The sequence below is a fragment of the Pocillopora damicornis genome, chromosome 10 (genome assembly GCF_964200805.1).
Source record: "Pocillopora damicornis chromosome 10, jaPocDami1.2, whole genome shotgun sequence".
In the NCBI taxonomy this organism is placed as follows: Eukaryota; Metazoa; Cnidaria; class Anthozoa; order Scleractinia; family Pocilloporidae; genus Pocillopora; species Pocillopora damicornis.
The window spans coordinates 16,018,909-16,043,780 of NC_142679.1; the positions used below are offsets into that span (position 1 = coordinate 16,018,909).

General features: G+C 37.0%; 3 protein-coding genes across 4 annotated transcripts in view; 2 read left to right on the forward strand and 1 right to left on the reverse strand.

The window, feature by feature from the left end:
- Nucleotides 1-8,396, reverse strand: part of LOC113679307 (intraflagellar transport protein 140 homolog) — a 26,695-nt gene extending 18,299 nt beyond the window's left edge. Inside the window, exons 1-13 of the mRNA XM_089185855.1 lie at nucleotides 7,663-8,396; nucleotides 6,789-7,010; nucleotides 6,474-6,598; nucleotides 5,562-5,698; nucleotides 4,761-4,936; nucleotides 3,988-4,076; nucleotides 3,644-3,747; nucleotides 3,001-3,152; nucleotides 2,395-2,487; nucleotides 2,013-2,123; nucleotides 1,491-1,569; nucleotides 1,258-1,349; nucleotides 563-690 (exon numbers count right to left, since the gene is read on the reverse strand). Coding sequence (XP_089041981.1) covers nucleotides 563-690; nucleotides 1,258-1,349; nucleotides 1,491-1,569; nucleotides 2,013-2,123; nucleotides 2,395-2,487; nucleotides 3,001-3,152; nucleotides 3,644-3,747; nucleotides 3,988-4,076; nucleotides 4,761-4,936; nucleotides 5,562-5,698; nucleotides 6,474-6,598; nucleotides 6,789-7,010; nucleotides 7,663-7,809 — 1,655 coding nt within the window. The 5' untranslated portion in view covers nucleotides 7,810-8,396. The remainder of the gene's footprint in view (nucleotides 1-562; nucleotides 691-1,257; nucleotides 1,350-1,490; nucleotides 1,570-2,012; nucleotides 2,124-2,394; nucleotides 2,488-3,000; nucleotides 3,153-3,643; nucleotides 3,748-3,987; nucleotides 4,077-4,760; nucleotides 4,937-5,561; nucleotides 5,699-6,473; nucleotides 6,599-6,788; nucleotides 7,011-7,662) is intronic.
- Nucleotides 8,397-8,413: 17 nt separating this feature from the next.
- On the forward strand, nucleotides 8,414-11,299 carry LOC113679306 (B9 domain-containing protein 1). The gene is made up of 6 exons (XM_027196264.2): nucleotides 8,414-8,525; nucleotides 8,606-8,674; nucleotides 8,987-9,098; nucleotides 9,464-9,560; nucleotides 9,970-10,032; nucleotides 10,545-11,299. Exons 1-6 carry the CDS (start codon nucleotides 8,457-8,459, stop codon nucleotides 10,795-10,797), a joined length of 663 nt encoding a protein of 220 aa, XP_027052065.2. The 5' UTR covers nucleotides 8,414-8,456; the 3' UTR covers nucleotides 10,798-11,299.
- A 3,533-nt stretch (nucleotides 11,300-14,832) lies between these two features.
- LOC113679350 (uncharacterized) lies at nucleotides 14,833-23,956 on the forward strand. 2 transcript variants are annotated; one of them, XM_027196304.2, is made up of 7 exons: nucleotides 14,833-15,245; nucleotides 16,402-16,467; nucleotides 16,547-16,602; nucleotides 16,735-16,810; nucleotides 18,311-20,361; nucleotides 21,067-21,124; nucleotides 21,449-23,956. In XM_027196304.2, the coding sequence occupies exons 1-7, from the start codon at nucleotides 15,230-15,232 to the stop codon at nucleotides 22,036-22,038; spliced, it is 2,913 nt and encodes a 970-aa protein (XP_027052105.2). In that variant the 5' UTR covers nucleotides 14,833-15,229; the 3' UTR covers nucleotides 22,039-23,956. The 2 variants fall into 2 exon arrangements, with proteins under 2 accessions (XP_027052105.2, XP_027052104.2); XM_027196303.2 differs by lacking the exon at nucleotides 14,833-15,245 and adding an exon at nucleotides 15,996-16,245.
- The last annotated feature ends 916 nt before the right edge of the window (nucleotides 23,957-24,872 follow it).

Below are 24,872 nucleotides of genomic sequence, written 5' to 3' on the forward strand. Positions count from 1 at the left end.
ATTGAACAATAGGATCATATTATATATTTAAATTGAGAGAGACCAGAGCGTGGGACAGAGAACGGTGAGAGAGAGCGGGAGATTAAGTTGATTTTATAAAATAAAAACGTGAAGTTTCGGAACATAGCAGATTCTTTAGTCTCATTTCCGACATAGTCTTTCAATATATTTTACCCACATGTAGATGATGCAGATAATTTTAGGCAAAATACAATTAACCCTCTGAATGAACTGAATAAATTTTGTTAGGGCTTAACTGGGGAGCTCATAAAAATGAGGGGGGAAAGTATGTGGCCTGGACACTAACAATTGAACATGACAACGAGGACTGAAACTTAGAATGAACTCTGAAGAGGAATACCTCCCACTGGTTTTAATTTGCAAGTATACACTTGTAGCATGAAGGGGTGTCTAAGAACTGTGATTCTTACAAAAGAACCCTATGTGGTACATGTAACTAAGATGGGCTGGCCATTTGGAAGAAGAAACTACCATACAAGTCACTTTACAAATCAATCATAACAATATGATTCAATATGCCAGTTTTGTTTGAAATTCATACCTTCTTGACAAATCCCAGACCTTGACATAACCCAATGAAGTGCCAGCAACAAGAAAATTTCCACACACATCTAAAAGAATGGGGTCACCTTCTGCTTCAGGAAACTGCAGAATCTGTTTGACTGTTCCCTGCCAACACATAGAACAATACTCAAGACAAAATGCAATGGGAGCACATCATATTGATCCTAGCCATTGTTGCAAAGTAAAAAAAAAACGGACAAGCACACATGATACAGGAATCCAGGAAATACTGAAAAGAGCACATTTTGATCAAGTGTCTCAAATCTTAACCCTTTACACCCTAACATATATATGCATATTGAGTCACAGCACTTGTCTGTACTGAAACTACTAGTAGGGTCATTGTTTCACCAAGACACTATCAATCTGGTTGTTGTAAGGTTGGATAGTGCTATCTACTAGATCAAACTCTATCTGGTGGATAATGCTACACATTTTGCTGTCAGTTATCCACTGGATAGCTTTTTATCTGTTGAATAGCATTACCCACCCTTTATACACCTGGGCCCAGATTTACATGTCATACCTGGATAGCTTTTTATCTGTTGAATAGCATTACCCACCCTTTATACACCTGGGCCCAGATTTACATGTCATACCTGGATAGCTTTTTATCTGTTGAATAGCATTACCCACCCTTTATACACCTGGGCCCAGATTTACATGTCATACCTGAAAAGTCCTAACATGAATCTTCCCTGGTTCTACAGTATAAACACTCTGTTCATGAACCACAACAACAGCAGAATCTGAGTTAAAAGAACCTAGAAAGAAAAGAACGCGTTCAGTGATGTTTTATAAAAGCATCGCTGTTCAGATAAAAATATCAAACTTTGAGAAGCTTTTTTATATTGAAACAAAAGTGTTAAGTGAAACAAAAGAGGGCAAAAGAAACACCACTATACCTTCTGCTCTGACCAAACTCTTGTCACTTGCCACTTCATAAACTACAACTTTTTTACCATTCCATATCGCTGTGTGACTCTAATTTAACAAACATTCAATAGCTCATGTCAGCACCATCATTATTTCAATTACTACAATTACATTCTTTGGAATTTAACAAGGTTTAGACTTAACTATCATCAGCATCTCAGAATTCATCAGGACTAAGGCTAAAGATGTTAGCTTTAAAAACTCTCTACGACAGCCAATTTACATTTATCACCTCAGTTGATAAAACCAAATTATCGTGAATAATCACACTTTTTGAAAAAAAAAATGAAAACACAGTTACTGATACTTAAAATAAAACCCTAAGATTATGTTGGAAAAATTTTGGCATTCACATTCACTACCCTTTAATACTCTTCAAATTTGATACAAGTACAAACAATGAAAATCTTATAGTCAAAGAGATTGCATGGGGTAGATTAAAATTTAAGCACATTTTACTTGTTAGTTATGTAACATCCATGAGAACTCACCTTTGTCACAAATACCCCCTTGATGTGAATGTCTGTCTTAAGGTCTTGACAGTAACCAGTTGTAAAATTTTCAATAGCCAGCTGACTTGGTGAAACTTGAACTGCTGCAAGCTGCAACAGGAATGAACAAATCAGGAATAGTGATGTATTTGCTAAATGAAAACATTTAAAATCTCTGCCATGCAGTGATATTTAAAAAAACAACAAGGTTACAGACACAAAGAAATTAACTTAGCATCATAATTGTTAAATTCTATCATGTGCTTGAGTTAGGAGTTGACTTTGACTGTGATTCAAATTGATATTTACAAAGGACACGATAAACACAGTTACCATGTGCATATGAAATGCTTACAATTGCAGAACTTAGAGAATCACTCACCTCAAGATTATAATGAGCATTCATAACTTGTTCATTCAAAATAATAACAGTTTCCCCTGTATTTACAGCAAGAAGACTCTTGTTACCACCCCACTGAAAAATAAAAAAATGACAACATGAAATATTGTGGTCATCTTGTATTTTGCATGCACTCTGACATGGAGATTAGTGCATGAAGGGGGGTAAAATTCTAAAGATACTGTGTTGCTGCATTGGTGGAGGGTATTGCAAGATTGATCTAACAAAGTGCTAACACTCAAAACATCGCCTTTAGAAACTCTCTACAATGGCCAATTGTCATTATCAACTAAGTTTATAAAACCGAATCATCTTAATTAGGACATATTTCCTGGAAATGTCCACACAGGAAAGATCAAGTAAAATTCAATCCACAATAGAGTAATGTGTATGAAAAATTTATATAGTATTTCAAAGGTATTTCAGAAACAAGAAAAGTTAAACTGGTGAGGGCAGTTACAACCACCCAACAAACTTTGCAAGGGCAGCCCACAGAAAAATTGCAGAGCTGGACATTTTTATAATACAGTGCAACCATAGTATCAATAGCAAAAACCTGTCTCTGATCTAAGGTTGTATTTTTCTCACCTGTATCTGGGACAACTGTGTTTCTCCCTCTAAAACAGCTGGCGATTGAAGCTCCCATTTTTCCTGTCCTTCAAGCTTTTTCTTTTGAGGTTTAGTAACCACATGTTTCCACATTGCTACCTTTCCTTTGTTTGTTCCACCAGCCAGAATACCTAATTAAATAAAACATGCAGTGGTCTCCCTTATTTTAAGCAAGACAGGTAAAATTAAAACTGGTAATGCAATCCTTTAACTGGTTGAATTTTCAAGTAATCCAAGTGATTTTATATGGTAACAAGTAAGATGTACTATTGGTGGTAAATTTTACTAGTTACTGCCTGAGGTAAGAGAATACTGACAGAAGTAAAGGTGGACATGATATTGGTATGACTTACTCCTTTCACTCCATTGAGAGACAAAGACACACTTTCTCCTTACAATATGAATACAATATCAAGCAGACAAGTGATGAGAATAAAGAAAAATATCAATTAGGGGATTATTAGTTGATTCAATAAAAAATTCTCCAAACTCACATAACAAGAGTTATATGGTAGAAAGTAAGGAGAATTACTATGGAGATCTTGTAAGTGAAAGGATTAAATACTTCATCCTGTACGGTTTTGATGTTGGACAACACCAGTAGATGTTTTACAAGTCTTACCTTTAACCTTGTTAAATGATATGCAGTTGACCACCTCACCAGGTTCAAAGCCACTACCATCAACTGAAAGGACATAGTTGTCATTTTGCTCAAGATTCCACATTCTACATAAAAGAACCATACAATTAGTACAGTTTCCCACTTTCAGGAGAATGTTAAATCACTTGATTACAAATGTTAGATGCTAAAAATGTGTATTCTGTGTTCGTTACTGAAACACATGTACACGTAAAGAGCACCCCTTTACTATGAATATTGAAGGTTCAAACAAGTTTATACTGAGCAATATTTTACTGGTAATAATATATTAATAATGCTAGTGATATTTTATTGCATGATTTCACCTGACAACATTTTCTCCTGATGCTGTTGCCAACACCTGTCTTCCTGCCCAGATTATTTGGCTTTTACCAGATTGTCCACTAAGTTTTACCTAGTAAAAGCAAAAAATGCATCTGATGAATATGATAAAAGATATATCTCAACTTTATTGAATAACAGGAGTATCACAAAACAGACCACCTACCAATACGTACTAAGCAACTGTTTTGGTTGCCATAGTGAGACAAAAAATATTTTGGGGACTAAATTTGCAGCAAAGTTGCCAATTTGACAATCAATGTTTGGTACTTATGCTGCAAGTTGTAAAGTTTTAAACCCTTTACATCCTCACATCAGTATGCATATTCTCAATACTGTTTTTTATTCATTTTCCATGATGCTGACAAGGAGAATTTGTTTAATAATTAAGAGCTGCTTTTATTGGTGATCATTTCTTTTATTCTTGTAACCTTAATGGTTGATCTAGGGGTGACATAGTGGGGAGAAATTAGATTCTAACCACTTTTAGGGTTTAAAAGTGTAACACATTAATGCTTAGGGTCTAAAGTTAAATTGCAGAAAATTTCCTTCTCCCCTTTTTTCCATATTCTCATTTTGTACCAAATCATTTGTTTCAAGGGACCATGTCAAGATTTTAGGTTTCCAGATGAGATAGCAACTTGGAAAAAATTGAGCTTGAAGTCCTGTTTTAGGGAAAGTATTTAGAAATATGCACTGATAGGATTTAGATAAGAAGGCTCATGTATATGCATTCCTTTGAATTCATGACACTAACCTTAGCAACTTCTGATGTGGTACCATCATGAGCCACTCTGTGTTGTGAAAGAATCAAACCCTCAGTAACCACCACAATCATGTCTCTTCCCTCACTGTACAACAAGAACTTTACAGCACCCTCTGCTGTGAAGCACCGTGTGCAACGACCCTTGTCATCAACAAAATACACTGAACCTGCAATCAGAATGTACAACAAAATAAATACATGGCTGACAAACAAGCACTCCCTTGTCATAAGTGTTTGCTCATAAGAGTTTCCAGCTCAACAGGAGTATGTGTATGCCAATGAAGAGCTGTTGAAACACACATCAAAGCCTAAACATAGCATTAACAGTTCTATCCCATATTTTTCAACCATTTAACCCTTTAACTCCCATGACTGACCAAGACAGAATTTCTCGTTACAATATCGATACAATATCAACCACATGAGTGATGAGAATGAAGAAAAATATCAATTCGGGGATAATTAGTTGATCCAATGCTAAATTCTCGGAACTAACATCATGAGAATTGTATGTTTGTCTGTAAGGAGAATTACAAATTTAATCTGGGATTTACAGGGTTAAATAACTAGCTGCTATACATTTTCTTGTAAATTAGTTATGAGAACTTGGAGTTGGATCAAGATAACAGCTTCTTGATGAATTTCAGTATGCTTGTTACCTGTTTGCTGAATAGTGTATGGATATTAAAGGGAGAAGTTACTTGTTAATCACTTCTAAAAGTTAAAGAGTTAAACATCTAACCACTTGCCATTTTTAACCCTAATGTATAGCAAAGTCAAAAGAGTACTCACCATCCACCACACCAAAAAAGAAGGAATAATCAGTTGAGGCTGTATTTGTTATGTTTTTGTTACCCTTCCTCCAACTTAACATGTCCAAAGCAGACTCGTCTCCCGCAACTGCTGCTTTTGCCAAACTAGATATGTCACTGTAAAAAATACTTTGCTTTCAGTGACTAAATACCGTTAACAACAGCAATAAATTTTATCAAAAGAGAGACCTGTTGTTCAATCTAGTCAAAAGAAAAAGGCAAAAACTAGTATATTATGATAACTCTTCACCAAAACCATCTAAAGTAAGTTTAAAGCACTGATGAGAGAAAATATTACTAATAGCATATGTAATGGAGTTTAAAAGGAATTTGGGCCAAAACATTGTAAAATTTATTTCATAATTTGTATTTCCTTTAGTCCCATGTAAAGCATGGCAATTCTTCAAAGAAAATTACAAATCAAGCTAGAATTATCCCTTTAACTCCTATGAGTGACCAAGAATTTCTCCTTACAATATCAATACAATATCAACCAGATAAGTGATGAGAATAAAGAAAAATATCAGTTTGGGGATAATTAGTTGATCCAATACTAAATTCTCTGTACTAAAATTACAAGAATTGTATGGTTGACAGTAAGGAGAAGTACAAATTTGATCTGGGAGTTAAAGGGTTAAATTATTTCAACATGGACTCCTTTTCTCCAGGGAAATTCATCATTCATCAAAACAAGCCTGTGACTGAAAAAATTCTGCAGGCTACTTGATAACAAGTCCTTGAATACTCTGGTCAAAAAAAATCACCTTTTAGCCCTAAAAGAACTTTTCACAGTCACCTACTTTGCAAAGTCTGACACCTACTTCCTAACCCCTAAAAACCCCTTAACATTATGGGTTTCAAAAGTTCAAAATCAAATTCTTTTTATACTCACTAGTCAGATGTTGGTGGTGGCTTGAAGACGCAAGCTGTAATAGGTGAGGAGGCATCATGTTGATATAATGGTGATTGCTGTAGTCTCCCCCTTTGATCTGCTTTCCACACTGCCAAAATCCCATTCTTCAATGAAATATTTAAAAATTACACATTTGAATCATTTCTTTTAATACACTGTGTTTCAGGTGTTCTAGTCTACAGAAATACCATACAGCTTGTGAAAAGAGATGTGAAATATCGTCTATCACATGCATGATCAAGAAAATTCTAGGCTAATACAAGACAATATATTAAATTCTCAATAAAAGATAACCTCATCAGTAGTAACAAGTCTGTTTCCATTATTACTCCACTGAATAACTCGAACTGCTGACTGATGAATGGATGAAGCCTCATGTAATTCACGATCATGTTCATTCCACATCAGCACATCCCCACTCTGCCAGCCAATTGCTAGTATCTTTCTAACAGGATGCCACACAATAGCTGTTACTACACTGGAACGTTGAATTGAGGATTCTTCAACTAGCTCTCCCTGTAGGCAATTATAGATATGAAAACAGAAGACAACATCACAGTCAAAACGACAAATTCACCTTAACCAAGTCAGATGAAGTCCATTTCAAGCACTCAGGTTTTGGGGACAAGTAAAAAAGAGGATGGGCAGGGTTGCCAATATGTTTAATAGTGAAGTGAGAAGAAACCTTTAAGCAAATTCTGAACCCAGAATTGATTTTTATATCTAAACCTTTAAGTGCTAGATTATACATTAACTTCTGCTAAAAAGTGGGAAATAGCTGTTGAACAAATATTCTCAGTGGAATTTCAACAAGATGGCAGATTAGCCAGAAGTATGACAGTTACCAACTCTTAGCGACAGCCCTGGTGAAGGCAGAAATAACAAGGTCCTAAATTCACCCCCCTCCCCCCTCCCCCCCAATTCTTTTTTCTCTCTTGACCACCTTTTAGCCTTCATGTCTCCAAATATGAGTGGGTTTTCTACAAAAATGATGCTATTCTGAGGACAAATATCTCACACCATCGTCTCTAAAACAGTTGGCAGGCTATGACTGAGATAAAAGCATAGTAAGACGAGTCGAAGGTGACTCAATCTCTATTATTTACACAAAGGGATTAATTTCATCATGATCGAGTTATTAACTGAACTGTGTCATTCAGCTACGTACCTCATCAAGATAGAAGTTAACAGAGCCTCCCATATCTGGTTCATTTTTCGAAGCAACTGCCAAAAGAGAATAATTGTTGTGCCATGCTATATCAGTCTGTATTGCCACTGAAGGGGCCTGAATTTTATGATCAAAGTATACTGCCATGCTTGAGGACGCTTATACCAAGTGAACACGACTCAGCTGAAATAAAATCCCATCAAGTGGTATTCTTCTCCTTATAAAATCAGATGTCAAATGTTGAATCCGTGTCTGTGTGTGTAGCTAGCACAAATAGTATGACATCTACAGAGAAATCTAAAAATTCCAGGTCGATCAATTCCAGTTGGGAAATTGACGATTGGTCAATCCTAATATCGAATTTCTGTCGCGGCAAATGCAATAAAATGCTGCTTCGAAGCCAACAATGGTGTGCTTTGTTTCTTCTTGTACAATCCAAGGGTGTCCCGTTAAATTCCAGGTGAAGAACCAACGGAAAATTAAGGCAAACCAATATGGACCACTCACGTCAATAGCAACCACACTGTTGCCACGTAAATTTATCCTTCGTTTGTCAGAAGAAACCTTCCGAGAATTACAAATTTTTTTAGACTGTTACAAAAAATTATCCCAAGGCAATGATCGTGTACAATAAAAACGTCCAACTTATTCCAAATTCACAAGTTTCAAGCCATTTTTAAACACTACTCTCTGATCACACAAGCAATAAACCCTCATAAAAGCCCGGATATGCTATTTTTGTTTGTGCCGCCGCTGACTAGTGCCTAGCAACGACCACCTGCGCAAAATGCAAAATGGCGGGAGGAGGGCTTCATAGTTCTGTATTTCTTGTAATGGTCTCTGGGCAGATAGAATCCGCAAGGGTAAGAAAAAAACTAATTGAAAGATTAATTTTATTTCCTTCAATATAAAACTTGGTCCTTTTTATTTTTGTGGCTTCCAGTTTCCTGAATTTGACGATTTGTACTGCAAGTACAGTTTTGTTTATGGCCAAGACTGGGTAGTGACGTCGGTAAGTAATCTACATGTTTTGGTGTTAAAACTTTGTATTGTTTTTTCTCTGAAGTATTTCCTTCATTATTTTTGTGATCATCCGTTCCTTACAGCTTTCCTTTGGTTTCTAGATTTCTATATTTTTGCTTCTTTTCGGAGTTAGTCGAAAAGCATGCTGAGTTGCTAATCGACTTCTAATATGCTAAGATCATGACAATTTTCACTGAGTAATGTCACTGCCATGATGCACGCGAGATTTTGTGATTGCGTGAAATTCAGTCAAATCTGAAATTTTTGCTCGATCAATTGTCCTTTTTATGGATTTTTGCAGGGTTGGGAAGAAGGAATTTCCCAAACTACTAAAAAGAGTTTGGATAGACGACAAGTCTTTGTTTTTAATTTTCCTCTGGACATCACCTTCAAAAGTACAAGTCCTTACGGATGTGAGTTGATGCAGTTTTTTTTTCTTTTGATTGCAAAGAGTAGGGTGATTAAATTTATGTGATTAAGGAACTAAAGCTTGGATTAAGCCCCAAATGATATTTAAACAGATGAAAAAAAATATGGAAAACAGGGGTCGATCTGCAGAGTATGGCAGAACTTGACAAGATTTGGTGGATGCAAAGACAATTCTGCCTTGTGAAATCTATAATAAGGAGAGAGAAAATTTTGTGTGCAACTGTCATACTCTGTAGACAGACTTAGACAAGGACAAGGGTAACCAAATGCATGTTGTTTTTAAAAATCACAAACCAATCTATATTTTGAAAATAAACTGAATTTAACTCAAAGAACCCCATCATTTTAGGGCCTCAATTAGTGATCAGTTGCTATGGCTTGGATGCCTTTGGCCATGACGTAGTGCGAGGATATGGAGCTGTTCATGTTCCCATTTCTCCAGGGAGGTAAGAGATTGTTTGTATTTGTGATGTGATCACAAAGAGCTTAATCTGAAAAGTAATGCCAATTGCCAGGATTTCCTAGTAAAATTTTCTGACCTCCCTATTCTTAAATCAGGCTTTTTTCTTGGGAAATGATCACAAAGCCTTTTTCTTGGGATATGATCACAAAGTGCTTAATCTGAAAAGTAATGCCAATTGCCAGGATTTCATAGTAAAATTTTCTGACCTCCCTATTCTTAAACCAGGCCTTTTTCTTGGGATGACTCCCTACAATTTGTTTATTTGATTTGTTTGGTTTTGTTTATTTTGTCATTGTTTTTCTTATAAATTTGTTTTTATTTTTGTATTGTCAATTGTGTCTTGTGAGCCAGTCACTGTAGTACTTTCTTAATGATTTTTTCTATATTTTCAGCCATACAAGAGAGTTGCCAATGTTTGTTCCGGAGTCCTCATCAAAATTTCAAAAATTTACAAGGTGAGCACATTTTTGCTTCTCCTTAAGAAGTTATGGTTATCAAATCTTTTTCATTTTACTTTACTTGTGGGACTAGTTTAATTTTTGTTTAAGTGTATCATAGTTTTTTCATGAAAGGCTAGCATCTCTACAGAGAGAATAATCATAGCAAAGTACCAGAGCCATTTCAGGCTCTATAGTTGGTCGCTCCTGCTTGTGAAATTTTTGGAGAAAAAGGAAGATGATTATGCAAAAAGCCAGACCACAAATAGTGTCTCTTTTTTTGACAAAGTTGGTTGCACAAGTTTGAAAAAACTTAGTTAAAAAAATTAATGTACGTGTGCCACAGAGTTTCTTTTTTTGACTCATGCAATCTCATGCAATGGACTTTTCCCAAATCAGGAGAGACTGTTCATGTTCTAGCAAAAAGCCTCAGTGCTTGTGTAAGGAAAAATAGAAAGAAAAGAAACAACACTCTTCTCCATAGCAGTATTATTTTATTTTGTTAATTGGATGCTTATTTGTTATCACAGTTGGTTCCTTGGCAGAAGGCCAGAGTTTGTAGATCCTAAAGTTGTGGCACAAGGTGAAGGAAGAGAAGTGACACGAGTAAGATCACAAGGGAGTGTGAAAGTAACATTCAGTGTTGTGACTCGTGACATGAAGAAGTTAGGCTATGACACAGAAGCTGCTACTGTTGCTATTCCGCATCTAGCTCCTGGAAACACAGGAATCACTACAATACGACCAGAATCTCAAGCTCATGGAACAGAGAGTCATTCATAGTGAATGGTGATACCTTTGAAGTGTCGCAAATGCCCAGCATATGCTAAAGGCTGGTTTTCTTGAACCCAACATAGCATTCAAAAGAGAGGAGATGGAAAGACAAAATAACAGTTGATTACATATGTGGAAGTTGATTAATTCAAGAAAAGAAAGCTTGCTCCTTCTCATTCACGAGGGACCTTAAGCAGTCAGGAGAGCAATGCTAAGGAAATCATTGACTAGAAAATGAAGTTATATTTTCTTTTAGAATTTTGTGAAGGGCTGAATGTGTGAACTGAATCTAACCATGTCCTAAGTTTCAGCTCTTTCATAGCATATACGAGTAGCATTGAGCTCTAAGAAGAAATTGCAATAAGTTGCTATCAGGGATTCCATTCTCAGACCTTGTAATTCTTGGGAATTTCCCAATGTTGTGTTGCAGAAGTTGGCTTGGAAATGTGCAAAGTTGTAAAAGGCACTTGCTCTGCTGTTGTTCTGCTCATTAAATCTCCTGTTTTGCCAAGTTCTTGTTGCAATCACTGTCGTGGTTTGCTAAAGGTCCCTATTCTTTGGGTGTCACGTAAAGCTAACACATTGAAAAAGATGCAGAGGAGACCACTTGTCTGTCAGTTAAACAAACATTCTGAAGAGATTGACAAAGGGTTTATACGTGACACGCGACGAAGACCAAAATTTGCATTTGACGCGTGAATTGTACAGAGAGATGTACGCTATTCGTAAATTTATGAACCAACGCGAAGCGTGATATGTGTGATCCGCACATTTTTCTTTCAGTTCGTGAAAATCTCAAGATTTCCCCTAAACATCATAAACAGGAGGGGAGATTTGAAGTTTCACCTTCTATATACGTGACGCGTGTATTTTCCTTAACCCCTAAGATTGACCAGCTTCTAATTTCTTAAAACATCACCCCTGAATCAAACATTAAGGTCACGAGAATCAAGGAAATGATTACCAACTTATAAGCTCTTGATTCTAAAACAAATTCTCCTTGTCAGCGCTTCATGAAATGTATAGAGAACAGTATGGAGAATATGCATATTGACGATAGGGTATAAATGGTTAATTTTCCATGAAACGGGAGGCAGGTCAGGACTCCACTCCACCCACCCACCCCTCCCCCCCTTCACCCCCTCTTGTTACCCTCTCTGAGGGTGCTATATGCTACTTCATTATTAGAATATTCTGAGATGAAAGAATCAAAATGTAACTTCTCCCCATAATATCTAGACATTAATCGGTAAACAGGTACCAAGAATACTCAAACTTTCCAGGTCGAAGTTGTTATCTTGATCTAGCACCAAACTCTTACAACTAATTTACAAGGAAATGTTTAGCAGCTAGAGGGGAGAATTAACAATCGGATCTTGGGAGTTCAAGGGTTAAGTAGTTGTTTTCCAGGGTATACAAGTACCAAAGAGACAAGAATAAAACCAAAGTGAACAAGGAAAGTGAACTGATAAAAGAGAACGAAGTTGATGGGAAATGAGATACTTGAAAATTCACTTTCTACTGCATAATAAAGATGATGAAAGAATCTTTATTATGCAGTAACTAATACTTTGCTCATTGATACTTCAATAACTATCGGTGTCTCCGTTACGCTGTCAGCCTTTGCTAATTTTAATTACAACGAATAGTGAGCTTTTGTTCCACCACGTTCCCTTGTATCTGATGTCAGACTCTTCTCCTCGGTTATGGACCGTTCCAAATGATTTCGGACGCTTCCGTCTGTTTCCGATATTCGTTCGTATAATCTCGTTCCGCTGTTCGACACTTCTGTTTGGTTTCAGACCCTCCCGTCCGATTTCGGCCACTTCCGTCTGTTTTCCGATATTCTGTCGTATCATCTCGGTCCGATGTCGAACATTTCTGTCCGGTCTCAGACCCTTCCGTCCAATTTTTTAGAAACTTCCATAGAATTCAGCAAAATGAATGTTAACAATCGCAAAGCTCGTCTCTGAATCAGCAAATTTCTGAAAATTCAAGCGAAAAAGTCATTTTCGTCTTCTTAACACATGTCCTACCCTAAGTTTCCGTCATAAGACTTAAAATCGAGGACCAAATAAAAAGAAAAGGAAACGAATTTCTGAAAAAAAAATATTCTGGCCACACTTATATTTGGATGGAATCTGCTGCTACTTTGCCCACGCATTCAAAATGCCTTTATTATGTTTTAGAAAGCAAGTACCGATATTTTCCTTGGGTCGTTTATTAAGCGCATCTATCTGCTTCACGTTTTTTTTTTTTTTTTTTTTATTACTATTTGTTTGTACAAACCCGGAAAGTTGCTAGGATGGACACAAAAAATTAACGTCACGGTATCCGACACCATTATTAATCCTCACCTGTTTTGTCTGGTCAGGTTAATCTTCTTTTTGTGGGCATCATCCGCGTCTGGCTGATTTTGTAACGCGCGGCCATCCGGTCTCGTGTTCTCTCAAGCTTGAAACATTTTTCTGTTCGTAGATGTGACTTTTCATGTTTTGTCTTCTCTCAGACAACTAAATTCGTTATGACTTTCTGTGAACCATTCTACGGAAGTTTGATTAGTGCTATAGGAAAGTACTTATCTACGATGGTCGAAAAGAAGCTCACTAGAGTATGAGGAAATGACAGCCGGTACCAAACATTTATCACGAACCACGTTATTTTAAATTAGTTATTTTAAATTATTTTTCCCTATAGGAAATTCGCCAATAACATTATATTGTACCCTAGCTCTACAGAGTAGTATACCACGCACAAATAATTCTAAAAACTCTTTTGATCCTGAAAAAGGTCGATTCCGAGCAGCTTGTTTTACACCTGGAGTTCCGCTGTTATAATTCTAATGGCGTCTAGTTAGGAGAGCCATAAACAAGATAAAGGGTGTGATTGTGTCTATTTATCCCATTTCTTGCCAAGAACTAAAAAGACAGTACCCCTAGAGATTTAACTGTTGAATATTTATCTACTTCAGTTCCGTCAAAAGTTCGGTTTGGTCGGTATAATTTTCACAGACCATTTTAATCCTAAGCTCTTTTATTTAAAGCCTGCACTCTTTTATTGCGCATCTGAACGTCTATTTCTATTTTATTGACGTTTTTTCGAGTTAGATTTTTTTGGCTTTGAATAAGAGGTTATTTATTATTGACGTACACCTTAGGGTGTAGTCAAGAGAAAAGTAATTAGTTATAGAAATTAACATGCGTATCCCATCCTGGGGGAATCACCACTGCGTCTGACATCACGATAGAGCCGAACGAGTTCCGGGTTGTGAGGTTGTAAGCTTTCTCAGAAGAAAAAAATTAATCGAAATCCTGAGCAACCAATATGATGTTAGACTCGCTGGATATGCGTTGTTTCTCCATACAGTTTATTTTCTTCAAAAACAGTATTTCACTGAACAATATTCACCGGAAGCTCTCAAAGGAAGGGCTTGAACGACGCGATTTAGCCGGCTGAATTGTTATGATTTGGTTTTCAGTTTTTCAGTTTCTTTTTCGTAATTTCATTGGAGCAGGCTTTATGGTGTAGAATGACGGAACCGTTGAGTAGTAAGAAAAACAAGCGTTGACGATCGATTTACGTGTGCGCGTAGGTTACGGGTGAATTTTTAGACAGAATCGGAGCATTTGGCACAATGTTGCACCGCTGTCTCCATCTTCACCAAACGTTAATTTTGAGGCAGAGATATTCGACCTGCTGTTATTTTTAAGTTTAATTATTGCTTCAAATTTAGATTATATTGTCTTATTAAACTTCGAGAATGATCGGAAGCTACACGGACATGACCGAAACAAAACTAAGATTGGAAAATGCAAGAATAACTGGATATTGCCGACACGCTTGTTTTTTCAACTTGGCAAAATAAACAGACCTTAAATATAGACCAGAATTGTGCGTAGTTTTGTGCTTTAATCCATTCATATCCATAGGATTATCTTGGCGAAACTTTATTTTTTCAGTCCCTCTAAACCCAGTCACGGTAAAGGCAAAAAAAAAAGTGTTGGCTGGCGTGACAGAGTGACAGAGTGGTCCCACCGGAAGTGTAAAATATTGTTATAAAGCCATATTGAAAACCAACACCTCATGCTATTCCTGACAAGTATCGAAACAACTTGAGGTTCGCTTCAGTTTTTAGAAGAACGATATTCCACCCAAACAAGAGTTCTATTCAACACCGATAACGGATCACAGAAGAAGAAGAGGAATATTACGTGACGTTTGTTTTTTCTCCTCTCTTTGTTATCTTAACGCTTTTGGAGTAATCTGAGAAACACGATTACGGTGGGCTGACCTGGATTGACGGATGGTGTGATGATTAATCATTGACTCTTTCACACGATTATGTTACTGATTGTACTTTAGTTGCTCTCGTGGTAGAGTAAACTTCAGTGAAACTCAAAATCAGCTCAACTTGAAGGTCTGAAGGATAAATTTCATCAACATGCATGTTCAAAAAGGTAGGTTGACTAGTTCTTAACTCTGATAAGGAGACAGATCGTTCGATGGGTCATCGTACCGTGATTCAATGGTTCAAATCGAAATGTGATAAATCGGAATTATTTGATTGAAAATTATTATAATCCTTTTTTCGAGTAACACCGATGATAAAGCTTGCACCTCACTCGCGGTTTAGATTGAAATAAATAAAGTAAACTAGGTTCGAGTCAGATGGTAAAACCCACGGAAGTCACATGAAACTCAACAGATCAGAATTCATTGTGTTTCAAGGAACTTGATTCTAGAGGTGTGTCCGCCTGGCTGAGTAAATCCAATCCTTTAACCTTATATGACTAAGTTTATTCCTATTTTATCTTTTCTGGGGGGGGTCAGGACTTTTTGAGAGCGAGTAAAATGAATAAATCAGAGATCGCAGCTCTATTGTTCACAGTATTGTTATTCAAATGAAAGAGGAGAGTAAACTAAATTGTCTCGACGATTCATAAAGAGTGGAAGGAAATGATGAAATTTCCTGCAAGAACACTGACTAACAACGCTTTACAGATAGGAAATGGTAAAGAGAGATTCTAATTTTCTCACTATAAAACTAAACTTATGATTATTGGGAAACCAAAAGTAATGCTAGTAAATTTCGAAGCTCTCACGTCGCGGCCATAAGTAACGCAATCAAGAATTTTGACCAATCACAGCGTGGAAAATTAGAAGTGCAGACAGATTATTGTTGATGCTCCAAATTTGTCTCTGACGTCATTTGTACATCCGGGTTCTGTTGATACGTAATGTCATGCCGTGCCCCTGCCTTCCAAGGGTTCTCCAAAAGAGTTTTTATGAGGAAACGGAATACACAAGTGGAAGTTGGGGACACTTAGGGTTTTGCTCTTTAAAACTCCTGCTTTAGCATGTCGTGGAATATTCAAAGACCCGACGGTGTCCCCGAAATGGCGCCTTTGGAAGGCCAACCATTTATGAGCCATTCACAACTTCTGAGTAACAGAGATGGTAGGACAGATTCGATATCAGTGGGCCTTTAGTTAATTTGCTTTCTCCGACCTTTTCCTCCCTCTGTAAATGAAATTGCTGATTTTGGGTATTTTTTGGAAGTTTTTATTTTATATTGATTGTTTGGGGCTCTAAATGGTAAATTTTTCATTGCAGCTTTGGAGCGAAAGCTCTCTCAAAGAGAACCCCGTCAGGAACTTGTGAGCAGAGGGATTATGCCTGGTTCGTAATTTTATTGCTTGTCATTCGACTTTATCTCTCTAGCTATCGTTGAGGCTAACTCTCTGATTTATCCTTCTAGCCGTTAGTGCAGCACCAGCAATTCTTTCTCAGAGGACGAAGCTCGAACGAGCGAAGGTTAGTTTAGAAACTTTAGAATGTGTGTTTGTGTGTGTTCTTATCCTCGAACTGTCTTAAACTAAGAGAGATATGTAAATAAAATGTAGGGGAACTGAAAACACTGACCACTCGGTGTGTTGTGGCTTTTAGACTGGTGATTTACTGCAGAAGAAAATACGAACAAGGCCAAATCGTGCCCAACTGATTCAGAGACACATTTTAAAAGGTGAGCTATATTTTTTTTGGCGAACAGATTTCAGCTGTAGTAGTGTTTCCAACCTTATTTGACAGTTTGAAGGTGTTTTGACTTATCGATTCAGTTCACAGAAGCTGTATGGAAGTATCCCGACATTTAGTTCGATCAATGAAATTCATTTGAGAACCCTGGAAAATGGAGGTGTTTTCCTTAGAGATTAATGCCATTACGTAGTTTATTTTCGTCACGTTTACAATTTTTGACGCTCGAGTTGAGAAGGACAAATGTTTGTGTTTCACGACAGATTCCTTCATAATAAATTTTTTTGTTCTCTATTAGTTATTGTATACTAAGTGAAGTAATCATGATGATTTTTTACATAGCTTACTTGCGTGGCGTTTCAATTCAGACGGTGCTAATTCAGTTTCATTTGTTGGTTTTATGTTTCCTTCACTTTTATCTTTTTCGTCTCCAGTAAACCTACTTTCGTTTTCTTCTTTAAATTCGCGAATCACGATATCCATTTACGACGGAATGAAAACATAATTAGACTTCACACTCTCTTATGTGCAGCTGGTCTCTGTGGTACTGTCAAGAAAATCAAAGGAAACATTGAGAAAATCCACTATAACGTGTGCGTGCTCTGTGCAAGCCATGTTTATTACTATGCATTTTGATTCAAACAAAGAATTTCTTTATTCATAACGCATTCGAAAAGTTGTTTATTTTTTCGGGCGAAAAATGGGTTGTTCTTACAAATCAACAAGCACGCTTTCGGTGATTTTTCGTGCAACGGCGGTTCAATTCACCAAATCCCAGTTTATACCAATTTAATCATTCAGAATATTTTGGGATTAATAATTTTATTGTTGCAACCTCATCAAGACCTGTGGCGTATGCCTATTTGACAGCCTTGTGGGATCCCTCTTAGATTTGATTTGATGTGGTAAATTTTTAAGATGTTCTATGGCAATTGTATTTTCAAGAAACAAGTGAAGAAGATCCATCTTTCTCTTTCTTTTTTTTAATTAATTCTCCCAACGGTTTGCTTAGCAGATGTTATTTTCAAGTATTGATTATCTCAGAGTTTTTCTAATCCCTGTGGTTGCCTAAGATATTCCTCTTCCCAGGCCAGCGTTTGCTGTGATTTTTTTCTGTATTCTGTGGAATGGAGGGAGCTTATTACTGGTCATAATTTCATAATATTTTTTTTGTCAATGCTATGTGACACTAATTAAATTTGGGAGCATGTGAGAAGTGTGAAACTTGATAAATTAATAAGAGGAAAAAACTGCAACCAAAAATAAAGAAAATGCATGGGGAGAAGGTTCTGATTGGTTTCTTAGCCCTTTCCTCCCACAATTTAATCTGAAATTCTCCTTTCAGTTGATGTACTTGATTGTAGAAAAAAAAAAGTTATCATCATTTTAGGAGATTGTGTTGAAATTGGAAGGATAAAAAGGGTTACTTTTTTGTAGATTTTAGAGCTCTTTCAGTTTTGGAAATGATGGTTGTCTTTGGTTTCCTTAGAAACTCCTGGTGCGGTGGACCCTTCACTGATCGACAAGCAAATGCAACTGAAAAGGAAGAAACTGGAAGATAATCTCAATGACAAACTATCATACAGACCTGGTCCCTTGGAGCTAGTGAAGGAGAATATCTTGGAAGCTGGTACTCCAATGAGCCAGGCAGTGCAAGAGGGAACTGTGCCTTTTACTGAAACCACAGATTACTTGCAGTCCCTCTCTCCTGATAGTGTTGACTCTCCAGATGCATCTCCTTCACCAGATTTGAGCCATGTGTCTTCCCCTTCAAGTGTGGGTTCACCTCCAGCATCAACGAGCATAACATCTTCAGTGCAAGCTCTTGCTTCTCTACAAGCACAGACTAAAAAACACACTCAGCAACAACAAGCAAAACAGCAGCAACAACATCAGTTGTTTTTACAACAGCAAAATGGCCTGAATCTAATAGCACCTACACAACTTCCAGTGCAGGTGTCATCAACAGCACCAAAGAAGGAAACTGGAAAGTCTCGAAAGAAAGCAGCCAAGCCAAAGGTTAAAAAATACAAGTATCATGAGTATCGGCCACCTAATGGTGAGGTGCAGAAATGTGATTTGCCATCAGACTCACCATATGGTTTGTTATTACAGCAACAACAACTTTACCTCCAGCTGCAAGTGTTATACCAGAACTACCCCCATCATTGTATGTTACCTTCCATTCCAGAAAATGTTAAACTTGGGGCGAATGGCTCCAAGAATGGCAGTGGTAGTGATTCTGAAAAAACTGTCAAAATTGAAGACATGCGAGTCATTGACATGAGGAGAGCTCTTAAGGAACGTGGGCTTCCAGTGTTTGGCTCTAAAACAGACTTAATTAAGCGCCTGAAGGAGGCTGGGCCTCTTCCAACAGAGGTTGCACCAAACTCAAATAGTGCAGCCTCTGTTGTGGTGTCAACGCAAGAGCAGATAACAACCTCTGCACCAAGTGTGTCTCAAGCTTTTCCGAGAACAACGACCCATCCACCAGTGCAGCGCTCAAACTCCTTGCCCATGCAAAATGCGCAAAATTCAAGTTTAGAAGCTGTAGAGCAGTTGAAGATGCAGATATTAGCAAATAACCAAAGCCTTCAACAGCTTAGTGTGCCACCAGAAGTTCAGCAACAACTCCAGCAGCTTCAATATTTGAACCTTCAGTTACAACTGAAGCACCTAAACATTCAACAGCAACAGAACATCCAGCCAAAACCTCAAAATGCACCTGTCACCAATCAGAATGTAGCAATGAAAAAGGAATCTCTAACAGACACAAATTGTTCTTTCAGCCCGCCACCTGATCACAAACAAATGAAGGAGCAAAAACCATTATTTGTAATCCAACAACAGGGCCAACATGTGCAATTGTCACCTGGAAATCATTCTCCTCAGCAACAGCTTCTTCATCAGCCACAACAGGTTGATAATGCTTTGGCTCATTTACAGGAACAGGCTCAATCATTGGACCTAAGCCCTAGCAATTTTGACTCAAACCCCAGCAGTGTGGAAAGCCATGTTCTTCCTTGGGATCAACAACATCCCCTATTTGATGGAGAGAGCGAATCATTTCCATCACCTGGTTCACAGCACTCAGACTTGTCAAACTTATCACCCTCGCAAATGGATCAGCTTTCTAACAGTATGGATACTTTACCAAATGGTAGCCTTTTCCAGGCCAACATGAAGCCAGAAAGTCACCAAATGCAAAGGTCCTATTCAGAGAGATCTTCATCTGATTGCCCAGATGATTACTTCTTGATGCTGCCACAGACGAAGCCACGGTCATTGTCTGAACCACAGTTCCCTGTATCAACACACAAACGATCATCATCATTTCCATCAAACCCTTTTGCTGCCCCTCCACCAAGTTACGAGGCTCACATGGCTGCTCAGTCACAAAAGCAGAACAGAAACCTTTCAGTTGGGGGGCAGATTGGTGGGGGCCTTGCCATGCCAAGTACCAGTCCTAAGCAAGAAGATATGGAATTGCCTTTAGAGTCTGTTATCCAAGACAAGGAATTATCTCAAGAACTACAAAAGGTTTGTGCATCTTCTCTGATCTTGGTTGTTGCCTTCATTCTTTCTTTGGTAGTCCTTTGTCATTTAACAATGTTTAGATACTCCACCAAAGGGAGCCATGTAATATTTTACAGTATTTCTCTAGTTTTAGGTTGAATTTTTCAAAATTCATTATTGATGATTTTGGCTGGTCTTGTCCATCCTGAACCATTCAGGTTCTTTTTTTGTTTTCTCTTGCTTCTCTGGTGTTTCTTTTCTCTAGTGAGCTATCATATTTAATTTCACTCTTCAATTTAGCAAAAAAATTATCTTTAAGTATAAAACATCATTGCATTGCACATTGTTGACCAATGTACATCTCTGTTAGTGACCCTTGTTGAGTGGGTGATATTTGAATCTGCAAGTAATATTTGTGTGTTTACGAGGATTTACCCCTTATAAAGGAACTAGCACTGTAATATTTTCAGATTTTTATTGGCCTCGTAGTATAGTCTCATATATTTTTTTGATATCTGTTAATACCCCTGCATAAAAGAGCTAACTAAGTAGCCAAGGTTATTTCTGTCATTACACTTGCAACTGAAACTGCAAATTCTTTAAAGCCTGGGAGATGACAAGCTCAGGTATTCACATTTTTCTGTGATGCACTTTTGAGGCATTGTATGCTGCCGGGTTTAAGCCAGTATGGTCATGATGCATTGGTCCTTATTTCTTCCATCTTTGCAGGCAATGATGAAGAATTTCAGTTCACTGGATCATGATGACATACTTGAAATCTTAGGAGGTTGGTGCATGAACTTTTTACATGTTACACTTTATTCCAGTTTTACTCTCATGAAAGGCCAGTGGTTTGTCAGCTCCAATGTCATTGCATAAAGGTGGTGATAGTATTGTTAAAGAATAAACTTTTTATGAAATTTTTATTTTTCTAGTTTCTAATTTTGTGAACAGGGACTCCCTTGTGAAATATTACAATATTTATTATTATTATTACAAAAAGTAACATTTATTATAGTTGTAATTGATTTATTGTAATTATTTTTATCATTATTATTGTTATAGTTACCCTTGTGAGTTTGAAGCCAATGTCCTTGTAATTTATTTACAGAACCTCGCAGTCAATTGCCAACAAGTAGTAGTTCTTTTGCTGGGATATTGTCAACGTCGCAGTCATCACCTGCACAATCTTTTACAGGGAGTAAGTCACCAAGTCTGGGATACCTTCGCACTCTACCAACACATAGCTCTGTGGGAAGAATTTCAAAAAGCTGCGAGGATGTGAGCCAAATGCCTGTTGGCAACAATTCTTTGTCTAATTTTGACTATATGCTAATGAGCCCTATGTCTCCTATGAGAGTGGACTCTTGTGATACAGATGAAAGTTCAACCTTAATGGATCACACTTCTAATGCCATACCTATTCCAATGGCAAACAATGGAGCAGGGAGGACAGATAATCTAGGCTGGCTTGATTTAAGCCTGTCACCATCTGCACACAATGTTACACAACAAGGAAGTGCTGAACTTTCTCACAATAACAATTTCGGCAAAGGAACACCCCCTGCATTTTTGTATGACCCTATGACAACATTCAAGGGCGATGAGGCTTTGCCTTATCTATCTCTGTTTGACCTAGAGACTCCAACAGCACTTCAACCACCCGCAGACTTTGCAGAAACAATGGATTACTGTATTTAGGTTGTGTTCTGGTTGACTATTGGTAGTTATTTGGTAACATAATATGATGATTAACTGTAGTAATAATCTAAAATGATAGTTGCCATATTGGAAATTACTATCAATGGCAAAGTAAGAAAATGTAGATTAGTTGTTTAGGTTTATGTACACTTCCTCCTTTTTGTGTTCTGACAAGTAAGCCTTTTTTTCATAGTTAAAAATTATGAAACTAACTCTGGCTAATGGGAAAATCTCTTCATTCATTCCTTTTTTTTAGCCAATCAAAAATCTATCATAATGTTGGTAAGACTCCTGAAACTATGTATTAATTGTTCATTAAACTTTCTAAATTCAGAAATAAATCAAAACATATACAGATGTGTTAGGAGATACATTCAATATTTCTAAATTTAAGTTAGGTTATAAATATATTTGAGTTTATTGTTCTAAACAAATGAACTGCGGTGTGCTTTTGTGCTCTAATGCTGTAACCATTCTTTTAAGAAGGTTAAACCCAATCACCCTGTTGTTGCTCTTAAAGTAGCCTGCAAAGTTGATCAGGGGTTTTACTAGTATAGCATGTAATGGAATATGACAGTCATAAATCTGTGTTCATTGCCACAACTGATAGTAAAGGCAATAGCCACTCATTTTTAAAAAACTAAACTTCTCAAGCTTCTGTTAATTAATTCATTGGTATAAGGTCCAGAAACTGGCATTTGAACTCTGGTTAAAAGACTTCTCTGTAAAGATAGATGCTTTTTTTTTTTTTTTTTTCGCTAAGTGAAGTTGGCTGAGCATCAGCAATATGGCAAAATAATATTGCAATTAATCAACCCTATTCTAGGGGAGTTTATCCATCACAAATTCCATCAAGCTTCATTTTGATACTTTTGACAATCATCAAACCTTACATTGTAGTAATAAATGATTTCCTTAGACAGGCACAGACTTAAATCACATAAAATTTATAGTTGCTTTCCCTTGCATCCCTCTGAGTTTATGTTATTAAATGCTATCTGTTTTTAGTTTATTAATTTTAAGATCTACTAAGAGCCCCATAGCATTAAACTGATTCTAGAATTTTCCATGGCATCCACAAGATAAAGGCAACTAAAATAATAAATATCACCACCTCCCACTAAAGGAAAATTGTCTGAATGAGTAGTGTTTTGTTGCTCAGAAATACTTGTGAAGGTGTCCTATGTAGAAATATTTTTCAAATGGTATTATTAAGTGAGGCTATTCTAAAGAGAGAGGAGGTTTTGCTGCATAAAGAACCAAGTCTAAGTTGCCATGGTTCAGGTTTAGTTCAAGTCTGTAAGCAGATATTTAACTAAGAAAGCAGGATAAACCATCATTGATCAGTGAAGATTAAGTAAACTGCTCTTGTCATCAGACTACTTTAAATTTCATTTCACAAATTGTAAATTACCAGATTCATTTGAAAAAAAAGACAGTCACAATAATTGTACATTTGCATTCATCTTTACCTTAGTATCTTTCAGTTTTCTTGGAGGAGAAAGAGAAGAGCAGTGAAATTTTCTCCTCAAATCTGGGGACATTTTACTGCACTTCTCACAAAGAAAATAATTATTACATCAGGAACAACTAATGCATGATATTAACTTTGAGTCAAAGGAAAGACAAATCCTATAGTCAACTTTTTTAAAGAAAGTCAGGAGTGGTTCACATATCTTTTGGATTTTTAGACAAGAAGTCTTGTTTATCATTTTTGGATAGCAATGTTGCATTGCATTTAACTGCATTTCAGATTTCTACCTATGTGTACTTGCACAATTCCCTTGCTAGTTGCAGAGACCAGTTGATGTTGTAAGTCATTTAATGAAGTGAGTTTGATTGTTAGGTCCACTTTCAGTCATTATTTTAATGACATTAAATTTCCATAGAATGTTTGTGGAATAAATTTCACCCAGAATTTTGTTTGTTTGTTAGTTTTTTTTTTATTGTTTATGCATTGATCAATTTGAAGCTTCCCCCCCCCCTTCCCCTTTTTCTTCTGAGGAAATTGGTTTGTTCAAAGTCACACCCTCAGGACAAAATTTGTGTTCAAATGCCCAACCCAAGTGCTGGATTTGATGGTTATATTTTTTGGAAAAGGAAAATTCAGCAACCATCACGATGGCTTTCTACAAATTGACTAAGCTAGACCGTGTAGACCTTTTCTTCTGAGCCATTCCCTCGCATTTACCTTTAAACAGATGTAACACTTGTATACTGCTGGAAAGACTTGACAATTCAAGTTCAAATTACCCATTGCGGCCAGGGACAATGGTCAAATGCTCATAAGTGGCCTGGAGAGGGGGCACTGAAGCTTTGAGTGAGCTGTGCAGATGTGTAGATGTGAAAAAGAGGGTAGCTGGCATTGATGAATTTGAAGATATTTTGATTCATTCAGGGGTAGGTCAGTTTATGCAGATTGTCTCTCAGCAAACATTTTTATTCTAAAAATGGCATTCCTTTATAAAAAAAAAAGTAAAATGAGATACTAGTAAATGTAAGTAAATAAACCAGACTAAGCCTGCATATTTGGGGAGTTGTGTATGGCATAGTAGGAGGTATTAATTACCCAGCATGTCAGTTGGAGAATATTGTGTGATATCTAATTAACACCCACAAGCTTTTAAGTTTCTCTGGTTTAATCACCTCATGGATCATGAATTGATATCTTATGGAGAAATTTAGATGTAAATGTGTAGAAGTAATGTACAGGTTAGAAAGACCACTCAGTCCACTGGGCATGTGCTGCTGGCGTCTTGGAACTCCCATTCCACTATAGTTTATTCTGTGACAAATTATGGACCCCATCTTACTCATTTTTGGGCAACTGTAAC

What these genes read in the sequence shown, in the direction of transcription:
- LOC113679306 (XM_027196264.2), top strand. Translation starts at nt 8,457, where the DNA reads ATGGCGGGAGGAGGGCTTCATAGTTCTGTATTTCTTGTAATGGTCTCT. An exon ending in AAGACTGGGTAGTGACGTCG is followed by an intron (nt 8,675 to 8,986) that starts GTAAGTAATCTA and finishes GGATTTTTGCAG; the next exon opens with GGTTGGGAAGAAGGAATTTC. An exon ending in GTTCCCATTTCTCCAGGGAG is followed by an intron (nt 9,561 to 9,969) that starts GTAAGAGATTGT and finishes CTATATTTTCAG; the next exon opens with CCATACAAGAGAGTTGCCAA.
- LOC113679350 (XM_027196303.2), top strand. Translation starts at nt 16,146, where the DNA reads ATGTCGTGGAATATTCAAAGACCCGACGGTGTCCCCGAAATGGCGCCT. An exon ending in ACTTCTGAGTAACAGAGATG is followed by an intron (nt 16,246 to 16,401) that starts GTAGGACAGATT and finishes TTTTCATTGCAG; the next exon opens with CTTTGGAGCGAAAGCTCTCT. An exon ending in TCAGAGACACATTTTAAAAG is followed by an intron (nt 16,811 to 18,310) that starts GTGAGCTATATT and finishes TGGTTTCCTTAG; the next exon opens with AAACTCCTGGTGCGGTGGAC.